The 983-nt window shown below is 33.9% G+C and overlaps 1 protein-coding gene across 1 annotated transcript; it reads right to left on the reverse strand.

Annotated features, from left to right (window-relative positions):
* Positions 1-312: 312 nt before the first annotated feature.
* LOC111084684 (branchpoint-bridging protein-like) lies at positions 313-687 on the reverse strand. The gene has a single exon (XM_022381303.1). The coding sequence runs from the start codon at positions 670-672 to the stop codon at positions 313-315; it is 360 nt and encodes a 119-aa protein (XP_022237011.1). The 5' UTR covers positions 673-687.
* Positions 688-983: the final 296 nt, after the last annotated feature.

Below are 983 nucleotides of genomic sequence, written 5' to 3' on the forward strand. Positions count from 1 at the left end.
AGACCAATGTTTGTCTACTAATTTGTCCACAAAACTTTTTGGTTTAAACAGATTTCAGACAGTATATCAGTTATTACTTACTAGACCAATGTTTGTCTATTAATTTGTCCACAAAACTTTTTGGTTTAAACAGATTTCAGACAATATATCAATTATTAATTACTAGACCAATGTTTGTCTACTAATTTGTCCAAATAACTTTTTGGTTTAAACAGATTTCAGACAGTATATCAATTATCACTTACTAGACCAATGTTTGTCTACTAATTTGTCCACAAAACTTTTTGGTTTAAACAGATTTCAGACAATATATCAATTATTACTTATATCATTAACATCTGTTACCTCTTCATCAATTTTTGATTTATCCCCAGAAACAAATGCAGGCTTTCCCACTTTTCTTTCCCGACAGTCCCTGGCTATATGTCCAGCTCCTCCACAATTTGTGCACACTACGTTGTTGGTAACATTCGGTTTATCGGGGCACTGCCAGCCTCTATGGGTAGTAGCTCCACAATTTGAGCATCTGGGACTGTCATTTTCTCGAAGAGTTCCATTAAGTAATGCCAGCTCCCTCAACTGCATTCTACGCAAATCATTTTGTCCTTCAGGAACTTCAACTCCTTGTCGAACAATTTCTTGTATCTGAAGGAACACATGTTCAAAATTCATTGAAAAAAAATCTTACATTTCAACCAATATCAAAATAGTAAATTCAATGTAAGAATTACCAGCCTTTATATTTAACTGTCTCACTACTGTGGGACACACTACATAATCTTTGTTACATATTTAAAAATTGTGATACTAACCACATATGAGTTAGATATATTGTACCACCCTCAAGAAAGAGTAAATTTGAAATATTGTACTACCCTGAAGAAAGGGTAGAGATAGAAATATTGTACCACCCTGAAGGAAGGGTAGAGATATAAATTGTACCACCCTGAAGGAAATGTAGAGAGAGAAATATTATACCACCC

The sequence above is a fragment of the Limulus polyphemus genome, unplaced genomic scaffold (genome assembly GCF_000517525.1).
Source record: "Limulus polyphemus unplaced genomic scaffold, Limulus_polyphemus-2.1.2 Scaffold92073, whole genome shotgun sequence".
Taxonomy (NCBI): domain Eukaryota; kingdom Metazoa; phylum Arthropoda; class Merostomata; order Xiphosura; family Limulidae; genus Limulus; species Limulus polyphemus.